The sequence below is a fragment of the Gopherus evgoodei genome, chromosome 1 (assembly GCF_007399415.2).
Source record: "Gopherus evgoodei ecotype Sinaloan lineage chromosome 1, rGopEvg1_v1.p, whole genome shotgun sequence".
Lineage (NCBI taxonomy): Eukaryota > Metazoa > Chordata > Testudines > Testudinidae > Gopherus > Gopherus evgoodei.
The window spans coordinates 123,413,227-123,437,067 of record NC_044322.1 but is presented as its reverse complement, the minus strand read 5'-3'; the positions used below and the strand labels follow the sequence as shown (position 1 = coordinate 123,437,067).

The 23,841-nt window shown below is 44.9% G+C and overlaps 1 protein-coding gene across 3 annotated transcripts in view; it reads left to right on the top strand.

The window, feature by feature from the left end:
- The window catches only part of SLC9A7 (solute carrier family 9 member A7), a 117,898-nt gene extending 94,215 nt beyond the window's left edge, over positions 1-23,683 (top strand). For all 3 annotated transcript variants that reach the window (XM_030571402.1, XM_030571401.1, XM_030571403.1), the window contains 4 exons: positions 1,597-1,660; positions 6,456-6,538; positions 12,966-13,071; positions 21,832-23,683. In XM_030571402.1, coding sequence (XP_030427262.1) covers positions 1,597-1,660; positions 6,456-6,538; positions 12,966-13,071; positions 21,832-22,080 — 502 coding nt within the window. In that variant the 3' untranslated portion in view covers positions 22,081-23,683. The remainder of the gene's footprint in view (positions 1-1,596; positions 1,661-6,455; positions 6,539-12,965; positions 13,072-21,831) is intronic.
- Positions 23,684-23,841: the final 158 nt, after the last annotated feature.

Here is a 23,841-nt window from a genome sequence, read left to right as displayed (position 1 = left end):
ATCAAGGGCTTAATAGGATTTCAGAAGGACTTGACAACTATAAGGATAACAGAAATATTGAGTTACGTTCAGGGCCACCCAGAGGGTTCAGGGGGCCTGGGGTCTTCGGCGGCGGGAGGCCCCCGCTTCGGTGGTAATTCAGCTGCGGGGGGTCCTTCCACTCCAGGACCCGCCGCCGAAGTGCCCCAAACCCACAGAAGGGCCCCCTACCGCTGAAGACCCAGAGCAGAGGCAGCTCTGGGGGCCCGGGTCCCGCGAGAGTTTTCCAGGAACCCCAGAGCAAGCGATGGACCCTGCTCCAGGGGCCTCAAAAAACTTATGGGGGCCCCTGCGGGGCCTTGGGCAAATAGCCCCACTTGTCCCCCACTTTGGGTGGCCCTGGTTACGTTAGATAAGATTAAATAGATGTTTGGAAGGGATTCTTCAGGCATAAGACAATCACTAACTGAATAACTATAGCAAAGAAATTCCCTTATGGGCATGCTAGTCTGTAATTGCCTGCTGTCTCGTTTCTTTCTCTTCCTCTGAAGCAGCTGGTTCTGATCACCTTTAAGAGAGAGGAGACTGGACTAGAGGGATTACTAGTCTGATCCAGTGTGGCAATTCCCATGTTATTTAGGTTAAAGAAACTTCCCAAAAGACAGAGCAAACTAAGATAATGAATTCCTGGGCAGTTCAGACTATAGGGGTGTGACTAGCAGTCTGCATCAAAGTCCAGTGCTGTAAGTCCTGTGTGGATGCAAACTAATAGGTTCCCAGTATGTGTTAACATAGTCCTCTTCAAACAGGATTACATTCATGTGAACTAGTAACCTTTTAGTTCACGCCTGCAGCATCCTCAGGGGGGAGTTAGAGTATAGCGCTTCGGTACACTCTGCTGTTCACACTACTGTAATCCAAACTGGGGGGCAGTGAAGAACTAGCTTTAGAAACTCTTTTGCTGATCCGTTTTTAGGAAGTATATTTAAGAAGTGTAAATGATCGTATATGCTTATGCCATTTTGAGGCCTGTCTAGCATCACAGTACTCCTGTGCACACAATCTGCCACATAGGAGGCATGTTCCCTGCAGCACAAGAGGCTAGCCACAACTCTGCTAGTCCGTGCACAAAGTGGTATGGTTCTAAAAGACTCAGCAGGGATGGCAGCCAGCCAAGGAAGAGGGTGGTGAGTTGTAAATGAAAATCTGCTGCCTGGAGAAGGATTCTGGTTGATTGAAAAAGAAACTTCTTTGTAATGTGTCTATGTAACTATGATGGAATAAAGAAAAACTCTCCCTAAAATGGGGGAGAGGGATAGCTCAGTGGTCTGAGCATTGGCCTGCTAAACCCAGGGTTGTGAGTTCAATCCTTGAGGCCATTTGGGGAACTGGGGTAAAAATTCTGTCTGGGGATTGGTCCTGCTTTGAGGAGAGGGTTGGACTAGATGACCTCCTGAGGTCCCTTCCAACCCTAATATTCTATAATAAGCATGTGGAATGCTGTTGAACTAACCACTTCAGCTTCTTTTAAAAATGCATTCTCATCTGCTTATGGTGTTTATGACCATCTGCTAACCATTTGCTTTTGCATTGTTTGTTTTCCTAATGTTTCTTTAGGGTTGGTGTTGACCCAGATCAGGATCCCCCACCCAGCAATGACAGCTTTCAAGTCTTACAAGGAGTAAGTAATTATATAACTTCCTTACTAGGCTGGTGAGCTAATATAAAATGAGATAATCCAAAGGAATGTGAAGGGTATGTGACATTGGTGAATATTTTCTGTAGTGAGAGATGCATTTTATTTGCTGATTGATACTTGTGGTGGCTGATGGGAACATTTTCAGGTCACAGAATACACCATCTTGATATGTGCTTCTAAATTTTGTAATTCAAATTTGGATCTTTTGTAACAGTACCAGAAAATTCCCCAGATCTGAGTTTGTTGCATGCCGTCTAATGGCTTGCTTTTTTATTTTTCCAGTAGGGATTCTTTAAATGTTCTAAACCATAACCAGTTCTTTTTAGGAGCAATGGATAGAGAAAAGTCCTCGTGGCTTCTGTTCAGTGACTGCTACCAAATACTGCACTTTTAACTGTGTAAAGTAGCTGCAGCCAGATTATCAAATTTAATCTTTGGTCTCATCTACATCAGTGTGCACAAGAGGGCAATGATTTCGAAGATGCACCAATGTGTTGCATGCTAACAGCACAGGCAGACCCTGCCAGCACAAATTAAAAGTTCCCTTGTGCTCACCACTACGTTAATGCGCACCCTCACTATTTTACAGAGTGCACCAACACAGTTTGATCTCACCTCTGTATTGCCGATCACCACTGCAAGACCAAGTGAATGTCTCAAATACACCTTTTATCATGGATACCATATATCTGTGAATTTCTAGTGTAACATTCACTGTGATAGCTAGGCACCAATATTGAAATAATCACCTTTTCAATAAAATAAACTTTTCCAGGTTTCTTTGTCCATAAATACAGAAAATATGTCACTTCCAAATGACATACATCCAAGTTCACTTGCAGTGAGTATTGGGAATGGGAGGAAAATGTTTGTTCTGAACTGACCTCTCTAGCTTCTTGATAGACAGTTGCCTCTGCACAGAGCCATCAGCATCATTTGAGCTCCACTCCAACCCTTAACTCAGCCAGGCCCTCAGTACTGGTTCATGCTAAACAGATTCAGTAGAGCAGTTAATCACCTACAGAAATTAACCTGTTAAAGGGGGAAACAAAGCACACAACATAAAACACTGATAGAGTTCTAGCCAGAAGATGCACAGGGCTCTAGTTTCTCAGTTCCATGAAATTCAGGGTACAGAACACCAACAGAATACTCACATATCACTGACTGCATTTGGAGTGAAGTTTCTGTTAGCTGTATCTCCTTGCTGTTAGCTTGCTGTTCCTCTTGTAAGCAAATGACGATTAAAAATAACTTGTTCAGGGAGCATCATTCTTTATTGCAGGAACTGAGCTACACATCTGTATTGAGCTCCCTGCAGATATTGGGTCAAATCCACGCCTGGTATAATTTCACTGAAATCAACAGCATGTTATATGTAATTTCTAAGACTGTGGGGATAAGGTAACACAAAGGATGAATTTGGCCTTGTGTCTGGAAGATCTTAGAATAGGCCCAGTCAAGTGACAGAAGTCTCTCTTTCTGCCTTTCCTAATCTCTGTATGTCCTACCCAGGCCCAAGGAAGACAGTGGAAGCAGGGTAAAATCCAAGGTTAGATGGCAGTGCGATGATTGTCAATCAGCATTAGAAGAAACAGGCTCATCAGTGAATCTGTGTAAACTTGATACATTATATTTGGGTGAGGTTGGAAGGATTTGGTAAGTGCCAGATCAGACTAAGTCTCAGAAGTGTTAAAGCATTAAACAGGGGCAGTGCCCAGGGGGTGAGGGGGCTTGCTTTCCACCCCAAAACTTGCTTTAGCCCCCTCCATAGCCGCCCACCCAGCACGAAGCTTGGTCTCAGCCAGTTCAGACTAGACTGAGCCATATCTGAGAAACTGCTTGCAGCAGGAAAAATTAGAAAAAAAAAGGTATAATATTTACATTGACAATATTTGTGAGGTAATTAGAAGCTAGTCATTTGGTCTATATTCTGTCCCACAGAAATGTAAAGCATTTATCTGAACTGTGTTTCTGCTTCATTGTGTGTATTGTATCCTTAACAAAAGCCATTAGTTATAGTTTCCGTGGGATTTCTCCCCTTATTTTACAGGCCCAAGATCAGGAGCAGGTCGCAATTACAGCAGAATAGATTTATCATTTGGGAGGGACCAGTGAACTGTTTGTTGAGAAGTCTGGCTTTCTGTGGTGATGCTACCCCTTTTCTAGGTTGGCATGGAAGCACATGGAGGTGGTAGAATGGCTCCAGCATTATTTCTCCAATGATTTGAAGATTTGTTTCATGGGTATTCTCATTTCACTGGTTTCTCTGACCTAGCTTTGGCAGCTTCTAGCCAAAAGAAAAAGTGATTACAAAAATAAAAACAAATGCAGCTGAACGCCATCTGGTCGATCACTTGTGCTGCTGCTATTACATTAAAAGGCTTATATTTAATGCCAGGGACTCTTTTCTCAGTGCAAGGGTTGATGTGCCTTAGACAGAAAATTGGGGAGGCTGTGCCCCCCACCACAAGGCCCCACCCCCTGCTCCTCAGTTAAGTGCCAGCCCTGCCTCCTCCCCTGAGGCCCTGCCCCGTGGCCACGTTGGAGGCCAGAAGCTGAAGCTGGGCAGTGCGGATGCGCTGGCTAGTGACATGGTCCGAGTAGTCATAACGCTTCCCCATCTCCTGCTGCTGTTGCTTAAAGCCCCAGAGCTGTGTATGCTCCTCAGCTCCTTCTCGCCCTTTGACTGCTCGCAGCCTGTAAGAGCTACCCAGGCCAGGGGGACCCGACACTTGAGCCGGCAGAGCCCTCGGGGGGGCAGCAACTGCAGTATCCCAGTCCAGGGCGGGTCTGTCATAAACAGATAGCTAAGGGTTAATGTCTCTTTCACCTGAAGCACCTGACCAGAGGACCAATCAGGAAACCGGATTTTTTTCAACTCTGGGTGGAGGGAAGTTTGTGTCTGAGTCTTTGTTTTCTGGCTGCCTGCTTTCTCTGAGCTTTGGAGAAGTAGTTCTGTTTTCTAATCTTCTGTTTCTAAGTGTAAGGACAAAGAGATCAGATAGTAAGTTATATGGTTTCTTTTCTTTGGTATTTGCATGAATATAAGTGCTGGAGTGCTTTGATTTGTATTCTTTTTGAATAAGGCTGTTTATTCAATATTCTTTTAAGCAATCGACCCTGTGTTGTGTCACCTTAATACAGAGAGACCATTTGTATGTATTTTTTTCTTTCTTTTTATATAAAGCTTTCTTTTAAGACCTGTTGGAGTTTTTCTTTACTTCAGGGAAATTGAGTCTGTACTCACCAGGGAATTGGTGGGAGGAAGAAATCAGGGGAAATCTGTGTGCGTTGGATTTGCTAGCCTGATTTTGCATTCCCTCTGGGTGAATAGGAAAGTACTTTTTGTTTCCAGGACTGGGAACAGAGAGGGGGAGTCACTCTGTGTAGTTTCACAGAGCTTGTGTCTGTGTATCTCTCCAGGAGCACCTGGAGGGGGGAAGGGAAAAAGGATTATTTCCCTTTGTTGTGAGACTCAAGGGATTTGGGTCTTGGGGTCCCCGGGGAAGGTTTTTCAGGGGGACCAGAGTGCCCCAAAACACTCTAAATTTTTGGGTGGTGGCAGCAAGTACCAGGTCCAAGCTGGTAACTAAGCTTGGAGGTTTTCATGCTAACCCCCATATTTTGGACGCTAAGGTCCAAATCTGGGACTAAGGTTATTACAGGGTCAGTCCAGGCTGCTCTGGGGAGCTCTGGACACTCCACCTGCCCTTGGTGTACCCTGGGTCCCTGGCCCCCTCTTGGGCTTACTTATCCACTGCTGCTGGCGGCAGCGCTGCCATCAGAGCTGGGTGGCTGGAGAGCAGTGGCTGCCGGCCCGGCACCCAGCTCTGAAGGCAGCGGAGAAGTATCTGCATGAGGTTTGAGCTTCGCGCTGGGAGGGGCGGCTATGGAGGGGGCTAAAGCAAGTTTTTGGGTGGAAAGCAAGCCCCCTCACCCCCTGGGCACTGCCCCTGTTTAATGCTTTAACACTTCTGAGACTTAGTCTGATCTGGCACTTACCAACCTTCCAACCTCACCCAAATATAATGTATCAAGTTTACACAGATTCACTGATGAGCCTGTTTCTTCTAATGCTGATTGACAATACATCATTTTATCCTGAAATTTATCAGGTGTGGTAAAGCCTCTTGTTCTGACCATGAAACAAGAAGCTTAAGGCAAAGATATCAAATAACCCCAGAGTAAAGGAAGCCAAAGTTGAGACGAATAGGAACAAATCTGGAAACGTTCCAGTCCATTTTATTCAGTAAAAACTTTCAAACCATAGAGTTTAATGTTTAAGAGTATTTATCCAGGAAGGCGTAGCTCTCTGGTGCAACATCCGGTTTTCAGCTTTAGATTTTTACCCAATGCTACTGCTGCATCTGCTGAGTCACAAGAGGTGAAGTGACTTTTCCCCCAAGGTACACAGTCAGTCATTGGTGATTTAACTAGTCTTAGGACAAGGAATGTTTCTGTCATTAAAGTAATTAAGGGTGAATTTCACTGCAGTGCAGAGGGACCCATGACATGCAGCATACATCTTCTGCGCCGAACCGAGCGGAATGGCCCCTCATTGATCTGAGTAGAGTAGGGCATTTTCTCAGCACAACAGTGTTCCTAACTCTTTTTTAAATTATTCCTCCACCCCCACAAAATCCCATGTAAGTATGGTGTTACTCATTGCAGTGGGGATTACATTCATGTCTATAATTTCAGTGAAATTTTTGGGTGGAAGTGTGTGTTTGTGTTTCCAGAAATAACAGAGTGCATTTTGTCCTTTCATTCTCAGGATGGTCCAGATTCTGAAAGAGGAAACCGGACAAAGCAGGAAAGTGCTTGGCTCTTCAGGTTATGGTATAGCTTTGATCACAAGTATCCTTTTAACAAGCATTGCTTAGCTTCAAGATATGGAAGCTAATGTAATGTTCAATTTCTTTGCCATTTATTACTCTCTGGATTTATGGATTTGAAGATGGGGCTTTATAAAGGTTATTCAGCAGAGGGCATTATAGATTTGGGGCACAGGGCAGAAACTTGACCTTGCAGTTCATTGTGGCATGTGGTATTTCACCCTTGTGTGGGGAGAGAAGAGCTTTACTCAGAAAAGGAATTCTGCATCAAGAGCAATGATCAGGAAACAGATCAAATGTTCTAGGTCCAGAAAGTCAGTGATCCATTTTGCAAAACAATTCTCATTTTTGCTAATGCCCAGAGACCAAACTAGCAGTCTAGTTCTTCTGGAACATCTGTTCTCCAGCTCAGTTACTTTGCTTTGAATAGCCATACTGCTTCATTAGGATGGAGCCCTTATGGGTTACCCTGTAGATGATATGAGCTGTCTAGGACTCAGAAGGTCAGTCTGACTCATCCACCCTCCAAACAAGTCCCTGGCCATTCTCTCACACTTTGTCCAAGCAGAAGACGTTATGGGGGGGGGCGGGAATGGAGGGGTGGCACATGCACAGTTAGAACATACAGCAGCTTCCACGGAAGCCAGTGGGAGCTTCTGGGAGCCCAGCACTTTTGAAAAATCAGGCCACTTATTTAGGAGCCTAAATATGAATATAGGAGCCTCACTCTAGACACTCAGGGTTGGAAAGTCTTGGCCTAGGCTTCTTGACAGCTGTCTCTGTTCTTGGGTCACGTCCCATGTGGAGAGCTTATGCTGAAGATTGAAAACACAAGAGTCAAGTCCTGCCCTCCAACATATGCAATCCAAAATTCCTTGTGTGTACCAGACACAGAATTTGACCCCTATGTGTGTTACACACCTTTCTAAAACACCCTTCACTATGCTATTTGTGTGGTTTTGTTTTTCTTCCATGTAAAAGGGATACCCCACAGTTGGAGCTTAGCTCTCCTGTCTCTCCTCCTTTCCAGTTCCCGTGATAAATGCCCTGGGCACTTGCTATATTTAACACAGTAAGTCCATTTTTTAAGCAGAGAAGTGGGGTGAGGGAATGACCTTGTGTCCAGATACATTAAGAAATAGCCAGGATAGCTGTGTGGCTTGCACTTGATTGAGACCTGGGAGACCTAGGTTCAGTTCCCGTTCTGCCATAGATACCTTGTGTGACCTTGGGCAAGTCACTTAGCCTCTGTGCCTCAGTTCCTGAGCTACAAAAGAGGGATAATGGCACTTCCCTTTTGGGTGAGGGTAAGATCTGTACGCGATTTTGAAGTGCTCAGACAATATGAGTGGGGCCAAAATAAGTACCAAAGGATATATCTACACAGCAATGTAAAGCTGAGGGTTTGTGGGACTTGAGTCAGCTGACCCATGTCAGGGAACTTTGGACTTCAGTATCTACACTGCATTTTAACCCTAGTTTAAGGGATTTTCTGACCTGTCAAACCTAGGGTGCTGGCATCCCCACTGCAGTGTAGACCCGCGTCAAAGTAACCCTGCCTAGCACACCTTCCCCCTTCAGTGTTGACATGGGAGGCAAGTTTGTAGAAATTTTAGTGTTGCCCAGAACCCGCCCCCTCAACTCCGCCCCCTCAAACTCCGCCTCCACCTGCCTAAGGCTCTGGGCGAGGTTTCAGGGGGGACGTCTGGGGTGCAGGTCCTGGGCTGGGGATTAGGGTGCAGGAGAGGTGCAGGCTTTGGGAAGGAGTTTGGGTGCTGGGTGCAGGCTCCAGGCTGGGGCAGGGGGTGGGTGTGCAGGAGGGGATGAGGGCTGCAGGCTTTGGGACGGAGTTTGGGTGCAGGCTCTGGACTGGTGGTGGGGGTGTAGGAAGGGGTGAAGGGTGCAGGCTCTGGGAGGGAGTTTGGGTGCTGGGTGCAGGCTCTGGGCTGGGGCAGGGGGTGGGTGTGCAGGAGGGGGTGAGGGGTGCAGGCTTTGGGATGAAGTTTGGGTGCAGGCTCGGGTGGGGGTGTCGGAAGGGGGAGGTGGTGCACGCTGGGGCAGAGGATCAGGCTGCAGGGGAATGAGGGTTGGGGCTGACGATGAGGGGTTCATGATGCAGGAGGGCTCAGAGCTGGGGCAGAGGCTCAGGGTGCAGGGGAATGAGCGTTGGGGCTGAGGATGAGGGGTTCATGCTGCGGGGGGGCTCAGGGCTGGGTCAGAGGATTAGGGTGCAGGGGGATGAGGGCTCTGGCTGGGGATGAGGATCAGGGTGCAGAGGGATGAGGGCTCTGGCTGGGATGAGTATCAGGGTGCAGAGGGATGAGGGCTCTGGCTGGGTATGAGGATCAGGGTTCGGGGGGATGAGGGCTCTGGCTGGGGCAGAGGATTAGGGTGCAAGGGGATGAGGGCTCTGGCTGGAATGAGGGGTTTGGGGCATTGGAGAGGCTCAGGGCTAGGGCAGAAGAGCAGGGTAAGGGCAGCCTGCCCTGCCATTAGCGGATGGCAGGCCTAGGACCCTGGGGGGCAGACAGCAGTTCTGCTGGGAGCTGTTCTCTGGCAGCACGAGCAGAGCAGGGGGAGGGTGGAAGGCAGAGACCGGGACCCGCTCCAGGCAGGGACATGGCGGGGTAGTGTGGAGAGATCCGCAGGGGCTGGGGCTGGGACCCGCTCCAGGCAGGGACACGGCGGGGGGTGGGGAGACCTGTGGGGGCCAGGACCCAATCCAGGCAGGGCCGGAGGAGAGACCCAGCTCCAAATATTGCTGGAGCAGGGCACCCGGCCCTGAATATTCCTGGACCCCGGGCACCTCGAGCCCATACAACCCGCCGCCTATGAGTGTTGACACTCTGGCCCTACAAATGTGTTGCACTATGGGAAAAACTCTACTGCCAGCCCTGGTTTCCTAACTGTGACAGTGCGATGGATGGATGCAACTGACTGCATAAACCGCACAGTTAGCTCCTTTGGTGGCTTTCTCAGTGGAATGGCTGCAGTTTGAGAAGGCTTTACACTGATCTGCCATCTAATCTGAGAATTGACTCTTCCTCTCCACGTGCCCCTGTAATTAGGATGTCAGTGTCCAGGGCTGTCAAACTATTAACATGAAACTTGGCTTTTCTTAATTTTTACACTGGGCTGTTCAAGGAAGGGGTTTGGTTGGTTTTATTTATTTATTTATTTTTATTTATTTTTGCCTGTTTTGAAGTTTGATATAAAATGAAGGTTTCAGAGGGAAAACACCCCCCCCCCACCCACACACATACCTTGTCTGCTGCCAGCTGCAGAGTGGTGACGTGCATCCCAAGGCATGAGGTGCAGTGTGCTCCAGTACCTCCCCAGGGACCCCTTATCTCTGCCTCCACTGCACCCTGGCAGGCAGGACTAAGGGATCCCCGGGAAGCTGTGGGGAAGCTTTGGGGCTGGCTCCCACCCAGCGCCCTCACAGTGCACACTCTGTACACGCAGCCCCAGGGGGCTCAGGGGAGGCCTAGGAGCAAGGGACAGAGAACAGAGTGGGACCAAGCAACTGCCCTACAGGGATGGGGAGTGGCAGAGCTCCCGGCTCAGCATGGCTGGGAGAGGGCTGACTCCCAATGCCCTGGCAGCCAGGAGCTGCCTCCCACCTGTCAGCTTTGCTCCCTGCTCCAGGCAAGCTCTGTGCAGCCATGAGGAGGAGCCGGAGCAGGAGCTGTCACCACTGTGAGAGGAGCAGGAACGGGAAGCGTGCTCAGCCAGGCAGGAGCTGCCTGCAGCGTTGCCCCTCTGCTGCCGGGAACTCTGGGATACGTCTGAGGACTTCCCAGACCCGAGTCAAGCTGAGGCCGTGTGCACCCAGGAAAGCAACAGGACTTGGACCCTGTGTAACAGGGCTCTGCAGCATCCTGGGACCGTAGGTCCGAACCCTGTGTTAGCACAATTGGTGTGTGGATGCAAGATAGGTTAGGCTCGAGCCCAGGCTTACATTGATGTGTGGACGTAACCAAAGGGAGCACATACACTGATTTGCTGAAATAATTGTAAATGTTTTAATCCTTACGAGACAATTTTCAAGTGGTAGGAGCCTCTGTCAAAGTATCAGTAGGTCAATTTTTAGGCCAAACTGCTTTGATAGTACTGCTACTTAGCACTCTGTTGTGAGGCTCACTGTGAAGAGAGCTGGGAAATAATTCAGAGTATGTGGTAGAGATTAGCTGCCTTTTTAAGAAGGAAGCAGAGCTGACTAAACTACCCTTCCCCCTTCTCAAGGTTGGCTGGCAGTGTTTATTTCCTCTTGTCTGACCCTGGCACAAGCACAGTCCCCAGCAGGTGCAGGAGAGGAAGAGCATTAATTTAAAGCAGCTTTGTTCACTCTGTTACAGTTTAATTTTGAATGTGAGATTGGCTTCTAATGCACTTGTTTTCTCAGTAGCAGCTAGTGGGCTGGGGAAAGATCTTTGCAGGCTTTGTGCTGATGGAAACATTGGAATCCAGAAATTGAATTTCTTATTGCTATTGGCTCTTTTTAGTTTCACAAAGAGCACGGTTAAAGTGTGCTCTTCAGCACCAATGACTGGGTAGGGAGCAATTGGTTTCTGGTGAGTGCAGTTCAGTACAAATGTTATCTGCTTATTGGAGTTGGTTAATACACTGAGCTCACTTAGAAGCCTGTCTAGGGCCGCCCAGGGGGAAAAGGGGGCAATTTGCCGCGGGCCCCACAGAGGCCACGCGAGCCCTGGCCTGGTGGCAGTCCAGGTCTTCGGCAGCATTTTGGCAGCAAGGGGCCCTTCAGTGCTGCCAAAGATGTGAAGCGACTGAAGGGCCCCCCTGCCGCCGAAATGCCGCCGGAAACCCAGACCGCCACCGGGTGAGTACAAGCGCCACAGCTCTCCCGCTTTGCCCCAGGCCCCCTGAATCCTCTGGGCAGCCCTGAGCCTGTCACCTCTGAATCCCAAGTTTAAAGTAGTCGCAGGATAGTTCTCTCAACAAATGAAATTTGTTAGATTGTTTCACAAGTAAAAAGGAGATTCTTCTTCTTTGAGTGATGGTCCCTATTGTGTTCCACTGAGGGCTTACACATAGGCATCCTCCAAATTTGCAGCCATAGAAATCGTGTCATGGACCATGAAATATGGTCTTCCCTGCTCCGCCACCACTCAGCTCTGGAGGGACAGTGGCAGCTGCTGGCCAGGAGCCCAGCTCTACCCACTAGCAGCTATAGAGAAGTAAGGGTGGTAATAACATGCTGGGCAGCAGCTACCACTCTCCCACTCTCCCACTACCCCAACTTCAGGTACAGCCAGTGCAGAAGTAAGGGTGGCAATACCACGGCCCCCTAATAGGCTTGTGACCCACTTTTGGGTCTGGGTGTCTCGTTTGAGAAATGCTGTGGAGAAATCACACCTTGTGCATGGGTTGGTCACAGCATAAATAGCAAATTTCACAGTTGTGTAACACCTCCACAAAATCTGCTATTTATTCCATGACTAATCTGTGAAAATCATGAGATTTCTCTGTGATTTAAGTAGACCCCTAGTTATATGCATACACCTTGCATTTGGAGTCAGAGATTTTGAAAGTACTAGTGTCTGTTGGTCCATGCATGCAGCCTGGCTCCATCTCATGCTTTTGTCCCAGGCGATAAAGGGCGGAGCAGACCAGCTGCACTCTCAGTTCCTTCTCACCACTGCATGGTCTAAGTCAGAGCCTCTGTTGTTCTCTCGTCCCTTGTGATGTGTTTTCTAAAACACAGATAAAAAACTGTTTGTATTTTTGTTGTCTTTGTAGTAGTTTTTAGGATTTAAGGAATTTGGGATGCCATTTTACTGGCCTCCCAATTCTCTCCCCCAGCTCTCACGCTTGGGTACTGCATAATGCTGAAGATGGCAAGGTTCAAGGTCTGTGATTCCTGCCCTCGCTCGTTCTCGGTCAGCGATGAGCACCAGCGCTGCCTTTATTGCTTAGTTCTTAGTGCCATACTAAACTGAATCACTCTAGAAATTGTTTGATTGCAGATTGTGGGAGAACGTGTTTGTCCTTCCTGAGCCCCTCTACAGAAATGTCCCTAGCCTGTCAACACAGAAAACTAACGCTCTTCCAGACGTGCACGCTTTTCTCTTCTGTCTGTTCCAGATGGTGCCCAGATATGGATCCAGCTATTGTTTTATGAATGAATGAAGAGAGTAGTCCAGTCCTCTGCTGGAAGTATGTGGGAGGGGAAAAGATTCCAACAGGATAATGGGGAAAACTCACTAAAGGGAAAGTCTTTTTCCATTTTGGTGTGTTTTAATTTTCTTTAAGCAAAAAAAACAAAAACAAAAAAACAAAAAAAATGATTTTTTGTTAATGTAATCAGTTAACACAGAGTACTTGAACTGACTATGCATCAATGACTGGAATGTTTATATTACAACATCTTGTTTTTACAGTGGTTTTCAAGCACACATCTGTTTTCCTTAATTGTTTTTTAAAAGTTACTTAAAGCCCATTCTCACACATAGTGGCCCTCCACTAACTACAACCCTTCCAAGTTGCTGTGGTCTGCTGGCCCGCTGTTTGACTACTCCACAGGTTTATGATGTAAGTATGACAGCAAAATATTAACTTCATTTTTCTACATTCCACTAAAAAGTTTCCTTTACAGGACAAATTACATAACTTGAAAGATGTTGCAAGTGCTACATCGTGCTAAGTTATGGTAGCAAAAGGTTTGATACCCAATCCATAGGACAATATCATTTACTGGTGTAAATCAGAGTCACTCCTATGGCTTCACTAACTTACACCAGCTGAGAATCTAGCCTATGATGTTTTCAAGTCATACACAAATAGTATTTACATTTCATGATATTAGGAGGCCATGAAGCCCAGTCAACAATCTATCTACTGTTCAGTCCCTTAAAAGTATCTCTTCTGGTTTTAAATACAAAATGATTAAGACAAGACCAAGATTTCTGTTCATTATTTTTGGGGTTGCATTTGAGTGTCTCTTAGGAGAGCCCAATGATCCACCTTCAGCAGGCAATCTGCAGAACTTGGTAAAACACTTCCTTCTCCTCATTCCCACACTTTAGTAAGGTTCTGTTTATAAATAATTCATGAATTGTTCATAATGTTTATAGATTGATAGACCAACAGGTCAGTATACTGCTTTCATACTTTTAAAATAACTAGCCCCTTCTATTGATGCTCTTGCAACAATCTAACTCGTACTCCTCAAGTTGAATTTGCTTAGAACATCTGTTAATGCTTTATAAATGGAACCTTAATATTAAATGTGACCAAATTCAAACTTGTAGGTTCTCTGGTGTTTAAGTGGGGGTCTCGTGCTACATACTCTTGACGCAGACTGTTAAGAACTCTCCTGTTTCTAGTAAAGATGTATAACCCTCCAGCAGAAGTTTTGAAAAACTTTCTTCCACTGTCTCTGCACACATTAGAAACTCATTTTTCATTTCAAAGTCAAACTTTAGATCTAAAAAAGTTTGTGAATTCCCATGACACTAATTGTTCTCTGTCAGTAGGCATTAAAAGTGGCATTGTTCCCATCATAGGCATGCCATTAGGAATCTTAAAAAAGGTTTTAGGCTGGAAGGCTGCCATCAAACCAATTAGCATACTGTCAGCAGCCCTTTTATTATCTCGAAGATGATTATAGTTCAGCTTCACCTTTTATCCGTTAACTAAGGCTTTAACTAGTTGAGCATGCAGGTCTTGGATTTCATTTTGCTCTGCAGTCTGGCTTTATTTTCTACTCTTATTATTTTACATAATTTAAACTTCTAATTAAAATAATAAGTAGCTAGTAGTACATTTGAATCAGCAGAGTTTTTTGGTTTTCCTCTTGGGGCATTATCCTAATCAGCTGATGATTTACTGTTTGTATATCAAAACCTCTCACGAAGATGCAACTTTTGATCTGTAAGCCAAATTGCTCAGCTATGTAACTCTTGTACTGTGAAACTATCACTCTTTCTGTCCCTTCTTCTCTGCTTGCTTCTGTGGTGGTATGTAGTGAATGTACCCGAATCGCCCCCGTCACACGGATACAAATAGCAGAGTAGACCATGAGGCACAGCTTAGGGGAGTAAAGACACTCCTGAAAGGCATAGATATGTACTCGAATACATTCTCTACACAGCTCTTTCTGAGCCCGACCCGTGCTTTCTTGTCTATACTGCTGTTCTTAGGCCTGGTCTTCACTAGGGGGCGGGTCGATGCAAGATACGTAACTTCAGCTATGGGAATAGCATAGCTGAAGTCGAAGTGTCTTATTCCGATTTACCTCCCATCCTCATGGCGCAGGATCGATGGCCACAGCTCCCCTGTCGACTCCGCTGCCGCTGCTCACCCTGGTGGAGTTCCGGAGTCGACAAGAGCGCATTTGGGGATCGATATAGCGCGTCTAGATGAGATGCAATGTATCGATTCCCCAATAGACCGATCGCTACCTGCCGATCCAGCAGGTAGTGTAGACATACTCTTAGCCTCCCCACTGCTAGAGCCTTTCCCAGTTGCCAGAGCCCTTCCCCAGACAGCAGTGGGGAAAGGCTCTGCCACCCCTCTGAGGCTGGAGCCTTTCCCCAGAGTCGACAAAGACTAGCAACAGGAAAAGGCTCTCACAGCAGTGAAAGGTTCAGCCTTTCCCCATTGCCTCCCCCTGCTAGAGCCTTTCACTGACATGTATTGCTACACAGCCACGTGGACATGGTGTGCTTTTTCACTGCAGAGCTTTTCACTCTTGTACAGTGGTAGGTGGTATAGATGTAGCCTTGGCGTGTTCCTAAATTTAGATTTAGAAAAAACCTAATAACCTTAACCTTTATACACTGGCATCTCTGCCAGAGCTCTGAACCCCAGAGTTGTTCTATACTTATCCTTATACTACAACTTTCAGTAGGTAACTGGTTCTGCAACAGCCGTGTAAGCTCTCCAGTTTGTCATACACTTCAAACCAGAGGACGTTTTTCTCCCTTCCCTACCAGGTGCAGGGAATTCAATTGAAACAGAGTCCTGTCTGTTGTGGAACAAAGAGATCAGCCTGTAATGCATATGCTTTTGTGATGGTGCCCTCAGTTTAGCACACTTAAATAGTACAGTTGAGAGGATTAAAGAATAAAATAAATGACTTATTTAAAAATGCATTACTAACACAGCCAAAAACTTAGTTCCAAAAGGAAGAAGTAAAGCTACTTACTAAAATTAGGTCCAGTTCTGAGATATCCTTAGGCCTTTGCCTGAGATCATGATCTGCAGGTTGTGGTGAGACCATGCATGAGCACATTGCTTTTACCCTTCAACCCTTGCATCTGACGAAGTGGATATTCACCCACGAAAGCTCATGCTCCAATACGTCTGTTAGTCTATAAGGTGCCACAGGATTCTTTGCTGCTTTGACAGATCCAGACTAACCCGGCTACCCCTCTGATACTTGACAACCTTTTTACCGGCACTCCTTCTCTGAAGTAATGGGCAGACAGTGCCAACGTTCCCTCTCATTTTTATTTATTTATTTATTTATTTTTCCATCCATGTGCGGAATGAATTTTGTTATGCCCACCAATGTGGAGGCAGTGTGTGGCAGGGGTGGGCCCAAGGGGTTTGGAGTGTGGAAGGGGGCTCAGGGCTGGGGCAGAGGGTGGGGGAATGAAGGCTCAGGCTGGGCGGTGGGGGTGGGCTGGGGATGAGGGGTTTGGGGCCCGGGCTGCAGTGAGGAGAGAGGACTCCCTCTAGTGCTCTCTTATGCAGCAGCCTGGGACCGGGGGGAGGTGCCTGTCCCCTGGTGGCAGCAGCTCTGAGGCTGGGGCCGGGGGAGAGGTGCTTCTCCCCGCCTGCATGGCCCTTGGTAGGCGCAGCTTAGAGGGAACTTAAGCAGCCTCTCCTTTCCATAGCTGGTTTTAAAATTACCTTGCTATTATCACATGTGGATGCTTTCCATTGTGCACTGAATGCATTTTAATTAGATGAAAAGGGATTGAATACCTTGCTGGCAGTCAAGCAACCCCATTTGTATGTGGAATGCAAATAATGGCTTCCAACGTTATTTACTGGCCTCCTTACCACTTGAATGCAAGTGGTTTGGACGTGAGGTGCTGAGGCAGCAAACCTTGGTACGCAGAGTTGGATGTTTTTCAAAAGCAGTCAGCACTGGCTAACTTCTGCTCTCACTGAAGTTCTCCCATTGACTCCAGTGAAGGAGAAGTAAGCTAACACTGATTACTTCTGGAAACCCCACCCAGAAACTTTAATCCTCACTTCCTCAAATGCTGGTTTAGTAACACAAGTGGGAGTAATGGAACAAATTGTAATTTTAAAAGAACTTCGTTATACCTCCCACACTGAAGCTGATTATTTTAAAAATAAATAACCCATACAATACCCCTGGTGTTTGCCTTTTAAGTCTTTAAAAATATCTCTATAAAAGTTTATATTTGCTGTTATTTTAAACTGGCTTATCCTACCAAATCTTTTTTTCTTCTATTTGAAAACACAGCTACGTGCTATTGTCTGCTCATCCTAATGAAGCTATATTTATCAAAGGATTTCTGTTAACAGCTTGCTTGATTGGGCACTCATACTTTTGATGTCAGGATGTGTTAGGGACAGAGCACTGCTCTGGCGTAAAACCAGCAGAGGGAGCTAAATTACTTTTCAGGGTAATGAAAGCCTGGCAATAGGTTTTTACTACAGCTGGTCAAATGTTTTCACATTTCAAAATTTGGAAAGTCTTTTTTCCTTGAAATTTTGACAAACAGGAATAAAATTGTGCAGAAATTCTCAGTTTTCCTGCCCCCCCCCACGTTTTTATTGGCTTGTTTTTATACCAGACTTGCATGCATTTGCTCCATGATGGTGTACAGAATTTTGCTTGATTATTTAGTAGAAATCTTTAAGACAGAGTGCATTCCCCACCGAATTTAAGGTAGCACAGATTTTTGTGCTCATACTACTTGATATTGTTTGTTACAGTTGAAATCTTCACATCAGAAGTGGTCATTTAAATTACACCTACTATTTGTGCTGGTAAAAAGTGGTGATAATAGTTACAATTAAACCGCAGCTATTGGTACAAAAACCATATAAACCGTGACATGTACATATCTTTTGCATTCCCAGTTCTTTTCTAGTAGATAGCAGAGGAGATTGCCTGTGTAATTAGTGATCTTAAATAGGTTCTACTCTTTTAACCACTAGCAACCCCAGCACCCTTTCCCAGGAGTGTGATAGTCTTAAGAGCCAAGTTTTACCGTGACTTACTGCATGTGAAATTCTTTGAAGTGAATTCATTGCAGTGTATAGATCAAGGCAGAATTTTTGTGTGTGTGTGTAACTGACAAATTGAATGAGTTAACAGTGAAGTAAAATATGTATATCTTGAGTGACTTCAAACTGCTCCTTTCACAGAATGATAGGGGATTATAGAGGCCAATTTAGGGTTATTCTTGGAAGAATTTCAAGTCCCCAGGGATCCACTTGGATACATTTCCCGTCTTTCTCAAAAGAATTCTTCATGTTGCCTGGGATCCTTCTGAAGCACAGTAGGTTCATTCACACATTCTTTCTGCTTGGGAATATGCAATCACAGATTTACATGTTAAACATAATTGTTAGAGTACATGTTCTGTGAAAAAAAATTTCATCATTTGTGAAGCAACTTTCATAGAAGCCTGGATTGTTCAGAAAAAAAAATTTAAATAAATGGCCTGTTGGTTGCAAATGCTAATCGCAGAGGTGGGATAAATACAAGAGTCTCTTGGGTTATAGAAGGTGGGGGTGCTTCTTAAATATGTGGCAAAAACTCATTTGTTTGCCCTAAAATTGATCACATTTATAAGTTTGTAAGTATGGTCTTATGGCAAAATCATAGGATGAGAGCCAAAAGCAATGCAGGAACTGCCAAGCTGGATCAGGCACACGTGGTCCACCTAGTCAGTCTCCAGAAGTGGCCAACACTGGATGCTTCAGGGGAAGATGCAAGAAGCTTTATAGTAGATAATTTGTTAAATGATTTATTGTTTTCTTCACAATCCTCATTTATTGGTCAATATAAGCATTTATATACCTTCTGAAAAGCTATTTTTCTCTATTCAGTCTAATTGGATGTTCTTATTCATACAAACATCAAGTTCTTCTATATTAGTCTGATACTTTAGTCTTAAATCTTCTGTCTTGCAGCATCATTGATTTTACCCTCTTATATTATACATAAGGCTATGTTTTAGTCATTGGTATTTTTAGTAAAAATCATGGACACGTCATGGGCAGTAAACAAAAATTCATGGCCCGTAACCTATCCATGACTTACTAAAAATACTAGTGAATAAAACTTGGAGGCGGGGGCTTTCTGGGGGCCAAACAGGTGCTGGGGGAGGGCAGCCTGGGTGCTGGGGAGGGGACGGTAGATGACCCGGGACCTCTGCTGGTGCTATGGGGCTGGGGGGTTGGCGGGGCCAACAGGCTTTCTACCACGCTCTGCACCTCCCCCCCAGCAGCAGAGTTTGTGTGTGGGAGGGGTCAGGCAGTTGAGGCACAGGGTGGGGTGAGGCAGGCTCTGAGCAGCGCTTCCCAGAAGCTGCAACATCCCCCTCACTCAGGTCCTAGGCAGAGGCATGGCCAGGGAGCTCTGCGTGCTGCCTCCGCCTGCAGGCACCATACCCACAGCTCCCAGTGGTCATGGTTCCCAGCTAGTGGGAGCTGTGAAGCCAACACTCTGGGTGGAGGCAGCACTCAGAGCGGCCTGGCCATGCCTCTGCTTAGCAGCTGAGCAAGGGGGATGTTGCTGCTTCTGGAGAAGCCCTAGGTAAGTGCCATCCAGAGCCTGACTCACCCCATCTCATGACCCAACCCATTTTTCCCCCCCACACACCCAAATTCTGCTGCTGAGGGAAGGCTGAGGGGGTACAGTGGCCCAAGACTGCCCCAACAGTGGCCGGTGCACTTGGCGCAGGGGCTGCCTGAGCTTCCCCATAGCCAGCTGCATTGGCTGCTGCAGAAGTCATGGAAAGTCATGGAATCCATGACAATCTCGCAGCCTTAGTTATACAACATGGTAAATAGGAGTGTCTTGCTTACCTCTCCTAAATAATTAATTAATCGCATCCTTCTCCAGTCCTGACTAACCTACATTTTGTATCATCTGAAGTTTTGCTACCTCACCATTTGCCTGGGCTAGCAGACCATTCTCCATCTAATGTTTTTTCAGTGGAAAATTTTAAGCTAGATGAAGTTTTTGGTGTAGTATCTTCCTGTGGAAAATGTGGGTATTTCATCAAAACACCAAAAAACAAGGGTACTTCCATTAAAAATGGAGCCCCAATGCAACAGTCCTGTGCTCTTGTTCTCCTCTCCATTGAGGACTCTTGCTGAACTACACTTCACACGATTAAGGTTAAGATTTTGTCACAATTATTTTTAGTAAAAGTCACTGACAGGTCATGGGCAATAAACAAAAATTCACAGAAGCCCGGGGACTGACAGGTTGAGCCCTGCCATGCAGCTGAACCAAAAGAAGTCCAAGGTCTGTCAGTCATGGAATCAGGGACCTCTGTGATGAAATCATATCCTTACACATGATGCACTACAGCCCATGACTTCTATGACACACCACCTCCCATCACCAGAAGTGGAGAAAGTGGTACCTGAAGGGAGATATAGTCTAATAATCAGCCTAGCCTACAGTGGAGAATGGGAGCATAAGACACTTGAACTACAACTTCCATGAGGCACTGTGGTTCCAGTTTGAATGCACTACTTTCTCTCTTCTTAATGATTGGGGGAAGTGTATCATAGGAGTCCCTGGCCATGGTGCATCATGGAAAATGTAGTCTGTCAGAGAGCCCAGTCCATAAAGGAGAATAGGAGTATAAAACATCTGAATGTTGAGCATTGGCCTGCTAAACCCAGGGTAGTAAGTTCAATCCCTGAAGGGGCCATTTAGGGATCTGTCTGGGGATTGGTCCTGCTTTGAGCAGGGGGTTGGACTAGATGACCTCCTGGGGTCCCTTCCAACCCTGATATTCTATTCTAAGTACCGTGAGACACCACAGCACCATTTAAATCAAAATAATTTGTTTTTCAGCTGAAATATTTCACCAACTTGTCAATTTTCTACAGAAATTTCATGGGGGGAAATTTGGTTTTGTTTTAAAAAAAAATTCAATTTTGGGGGGGAAGGGAGCGCATGGGGGGGGGGAGGTTGCTGTTTTCTGACCAGCTGTACTGTTCACTCTTTTCCAATAGCCTATTGAACACTGGTTTTAACACAGAACTTTGTGGTCCCTTGCCCCATTTTACTGCATTGGAAATTAGCCATTATTCCTACTTTCTGTTTTCCGTAGCAGTTCATTGCATCTCACCCAATGATGAGTGAGTGTATTCATAGCCTCTTGTCAATCAATTTCTTAAAGGATTTATGGAAGTCAGAAGAACTGGAAGTTTATATGAGCTGCTATCATGATGGGTTTTTTTTGTTTTTTAATATCAGTTAAATTAATTTACCTTGTACTCTGTTAGGCTATACTGGCTTCATTCTCAGGATTGCCCTCAGTGCTCTTTAACTCACTCACTCACACTAACACACACATCCCCTGCTTTCCAGTCTGGTAGCTGGTTTTAATATGTTCATATTTTTCTTACTGAGTCACCTCATTCTTAAATTTCTTTAAGAACTCTTGGAGTACAGCATCTGGTGCTGGTGACTGGTTAATCTTTATCAGTTTGCACATCCCTCATTTTACACACACTCTGTCTCTCTCTCTCTCTCTCTGAACAAGTCACTTCATATGTTAGCATTTCTATCTGTAAAATGAGAATAGTAGTACTTACCTATCGTGTGTGTTGTGAAGCTTAATATTTGTAAGTGCTTTGTTGTTCTTTGTTCTCCTTGGTAATCTTGGCTTGCTCTTTTTTCTTTAGACTTTATACCCCACTTTATAATTTAGCATATTGGCCTGCAAAAAATTAGCCTAGATTTTTAGACTCCTGTAGTATTAGCTTTCTTCCATAATACTATTTTGTAGTGACTCTTCAGTGCTAAGAACCAACCATAGTTGCTCCATGTCTCATGGTTTTAAACTTTAAAAAAACAAACAAAAAAAACCCCTACAATTATAGCAGTAGCTTTACTGCGAACAGTAAGGTGATGTTTAACCACTTGGTTTAAAGTTTTAGCTTTACTTACGTAGGCTAGACTTCAAGAATTTAGTAGTTCAGGTTTTTCTAGTATATCTTGACTGTTAACTCTTATGTATTGACTGGTAAGTGTAGACCCCTTTGTTCAGCTATTTTATGACAATGAAAAGAAAATATTAACCAAGTGTTACTGGATGCTCTTTTTTTCAGAATCAGGAGCAGCTTAGAGAGGAGGATTCAGACTTTATTCTGAATGATGGTGACCTCACTCTGACATATGGTGATACGACAATAACTGCTAATGGCTCTTCGGGCTCCTGCACTGCTCCCACTAGCCTTGATGGCAGGAAAACAAAAAGTAGTTCAGAGGAGGCATTGGAACATGATCTGGGAATGGGAGATAATGAAGTTACAAGCAGGGGCACCCGACTAGTATTTCCTTTGGAAGACAATGCATGACTGCTGCCTCAGTAAAAATACAGCTGTAGCCTCGTGGATGGATCAAGGAATACTGCAGGCCCCAGTGTCACTTGAGGTGGGAATGCTTACAGAATTGAACTAACCTGTCTGTTTATAAGTGGTTTTACTGAAGTCTGAAGACACCAACCTTGACTTTTTTTTTTTAACTCAAGATGCTGACAGTGGGTTTTTAAATGTCTAAACTAGAGAAATGGGGAAATTGGTCAGTCTCTTCTCACAAAACTGCATACTGAATCTAAGTAGAATTAGCATCCTGCAGTTCTCTTTCAGCTGCAGCACCCTTCTGAGAAGAGGTATGTGAGAATGTTACCCAGCAGAACCAAGCTAATTCTGGCTGGGTGGAGTTCTAGCTTGGTTTGGGAATGATGAAGGGGAAACCCAAACAAAAGTCTGGTTATTCTGAGACTTAAAGGTATGGGTGCATGTCTGATTTTTTGGGTGGTCCAGTGTTAAATTGCTCTCTAGAAAGCTTGAAACTATGTATAAAAGGGAACAGTATGTACTAGGACTACAGGTGCATGAATGCAACATTTTTCTGGGATTTGTTACTATATGACAAACTGCACTGAATTACTTCAGGAAAAAGGGAAAACAGCACACCTTCCTCACTGGCAACATGTAGTAGGTACAGTTTAGAATAATTCAGTATTTAAAGAGGGAGGCAGTGAATGTTGTTTAGTCCCCTAGCTTTGGACAACTTGAGTATTACTGTTAGCATATCTTCTAGCACATCACAAGAGAAAACTTCTTAGTGTCCAAGACTGAAATGCCTGACTCAAGCCCTTATTTAGGCTCTGTGATTTAAAAAACCACTTGTTCTCTCATTAGGTTGTTAAAAAATCAGATGAAGGAAGCCAGAACCCAGTTTTTTTGATGGGAGATAGAGCAGATAGTGGTATTACTTAAGTGAAGCTGGAAAGCAGTATTTGAACATACATGAAACCAAAAGGTTCCATATTGAGATGGGAAGTATCCTGGAATCTGCTTTGATTGCCTGTTAGGTGTGATGGTTTAAACTGCAAATGTTTTTACTTTAAAAGGGGAAGATAATACTATAAATTTAACCATTTGTGGTTATTACATCTGAAGAAAGGTGTTTATATTCATTCTCTTTTGCAGAGTACATGTGAACTTTCAGCGAAGCACCACACAATATATAAACTGTGCAAGTGGTATACACACTATATAGTCCCATCTGAAATGTGAAAAGGGAAAAAATGTCTTTGCTTATTACTTTGCCCATGTTCATGTAGCCTTGCTTTAACTTATTGCTTAAGGCTTTTTTAATTCCCAGCTCAGTAGCTATTAGTGACCTCTGCTGTATTAAAGCAAATAGTTGAAATCTATTACCTCCTAAATAGAAGCTCAGCTACTGAAAGCATGCTTTAAATGGTGTAAAGTTTTACTTTCATGGTTCAAAATGGTTTAGAAAATGTTATTTTTTAAACTGGCATTTTGTGGCCCACTATTAAAATGTAATATCAGTTTGCTAAAATGCATTTTTTTTTACCTGCCACTTCAGTTTGTTCCTTTCCCATAAAATTTGTCTATGAATAAAAATCCATTCTGTGTTTTTCCTTAAGTGACCGGTTCAACTAAACAATGGGCTAACTTCAAAATTACAAGTTCCAATTGCACAGCAACACTTAGATTGTCTAGTTTGGTTTATTTTAAATACAGTGATCTACCTCCTACTTCTTCCCTCTTTAAGACAAAATATTGATCTATCTGAAAGAATCA